Source organism: Pundamilia nyererei, unplaced genomic scaffold, assembly GCF_000239375.1.
Source record: "Pundamilia nyererei isolate P.nyererei 1_Seehausen unplaced genomic scaffold, PunNye1.0 scaffold00262, whole genome shotgun sequence".
Classification (NCBI taxonomy): domain Eukaryota; kingdom Metazoa; phylum Chordata; class Actinopteri; order Cichliformes; family Cichlidae; genus Pundamilia; species Pundamilia nyererei.
The window spans coordinates 694,693-696,316 of NW_005187663.1; the positions used below are offsets into that span (position 1 = coordinate 694,693).

General features: G+C 39.1%; 1 protein-coding gene across 1 annotated transcript in view; it reads left to right on the forward strand.

The window, feature by feature from the left end:
• Positions 1-540: 540 nt before the first annotated feature.
• hhipl1 (HHIP-like 1) overlaps positions 541-1,624 on the forward strand; it is a 17,718-nt gene continuing 16,634 nt past the window's right edge. The window contains exon 1 of the mRNA XM_005750126.1: positions 541-828. Coding sequence (XP_005750183.1) covers positions 541-828 — 288 coding nt within the window. The remainder of the gene's footprint in view (positions 829-1,624) is intronic.

The following is a 1,624-nucleotide window of genomic DNA, read 5'->3' on the forward strand; positions in this document are numbered from 1 at the left end:
CAGGGTTTCCAGGTGATAAAGTAAAAGGCGTTTTCTCTGCTATTAAACAGCTTGGCTTCGTTTTTCAACCGAATGCAACAAGAAGGTTAACTAAATCTTCCCAGTGTAATTTATAACTCCTCATTCAAACCACTTAAAACATATTTGCGTGTCATAATTTTTCTGTTTCCTACTTTCGGAAGCATAAGATTGTTTCTCAGCCCCCCTCTGGAAATAAATGGGTTAGTTATTCTGATGTACAAAGTGCAATAATGTCAGTCGCAAAGTCGGATTCGGAGGACTGTCTGCTTCGTCAGTTCTGAAAAAAAAAAAACTGTTGTGCATAACTGATGCAGTACTTACTAAAATGACTGATGACATTTTCTTTGTAATTTCAAACTGCTTAAAACTATGTTTGCTAAAACTCGAGCAAACATAAAAAAATAAACGCCGACCTGCGCTTCACCACGTCAGAGCGTTGAGCAATGCAAATGATCAAAGTCCACACGGGAAGCCTCTTTCGAAAAATCTGTCCTCCCATGTCACGCAGTGTGAGCCGTGATGCAGCGGTGTTGTGGAAAAATCACCAGCCATCTGTGGCTCTGGTCTACTCTGTTGTTTTTGACACTATGTTTTGCACCTGTGATGTTACACCCGCAGTGTTTGGATTTTAAACCGCCCTTCCGACCGCAGAAGGAGCTGGAATTTTGTATAATGTACAAGGAATTTGGCTGCTGTGATTATCAGAAGGACCAGGAGCTGATGTCTAAATACTACCAGATTATGGATAATTTTGACTACAGTGGATATACCAGCTGTGCCGGGTTCATCTTTGACTTGCTCTGCCAGGTAGGAACACATGGACAAAGGTCGGTTGGCTGAGTCCAGGACCTACCATTACACTGGCCAAACAAAACAACTGCTGTGAAATAAGCAACAGAAGCAAAACAACAAAGCTGTCTTTAGTTAAAAAATGTCATGACGACTTTGAAAGCTGTACACTGATATACAGTAAAGGCTATGAAAGATTTGTCTGGCACTTTATTTATGTTCTGTCATTACTGGTAAAGCAGTCTATAGGAAATAGATGGAATTATGCTCCTCATCATCTACAGGCATATCTCAATACAATAACCTGCAGTAATCTTGCTTTGCAAGTATGTATTAATGAAGTACATTATTATTCATTCTTAACATTAATATTCATTTACCATCATCTATTCAATTGTCCGAATACAAGGTGGTTAAAGTGCACAGGGAGAACCCTAGTTCTATGCAGAATTTAGCACACCTGACCATGACATATCATTTTATATATACGGATCAATATGGGTCAAGACTAAAGTTATATATCTCTTCTATATATCTCCTTTAGTCATAAGGGCTGAATGAACTTTCTTAACATTAAGAAATATTGCTGCTGTCACCATTTTAGCTTTTTAAGCTCAACAATATTTTGTGTTATGGTCCACAACTTTACTGGTTTAGTTCACTGACATCACTAATAATATTTCACAAGAGAGGCTTTTATATAAGACTTTGCACAGCAGGAAACAATGGGCAAAGAGAGTTACTGTCACGGCGGTGGACGGACTCAGGCGCAGACTGAGGTAGCACAGCTCAACGACACTTTATTAATCACACC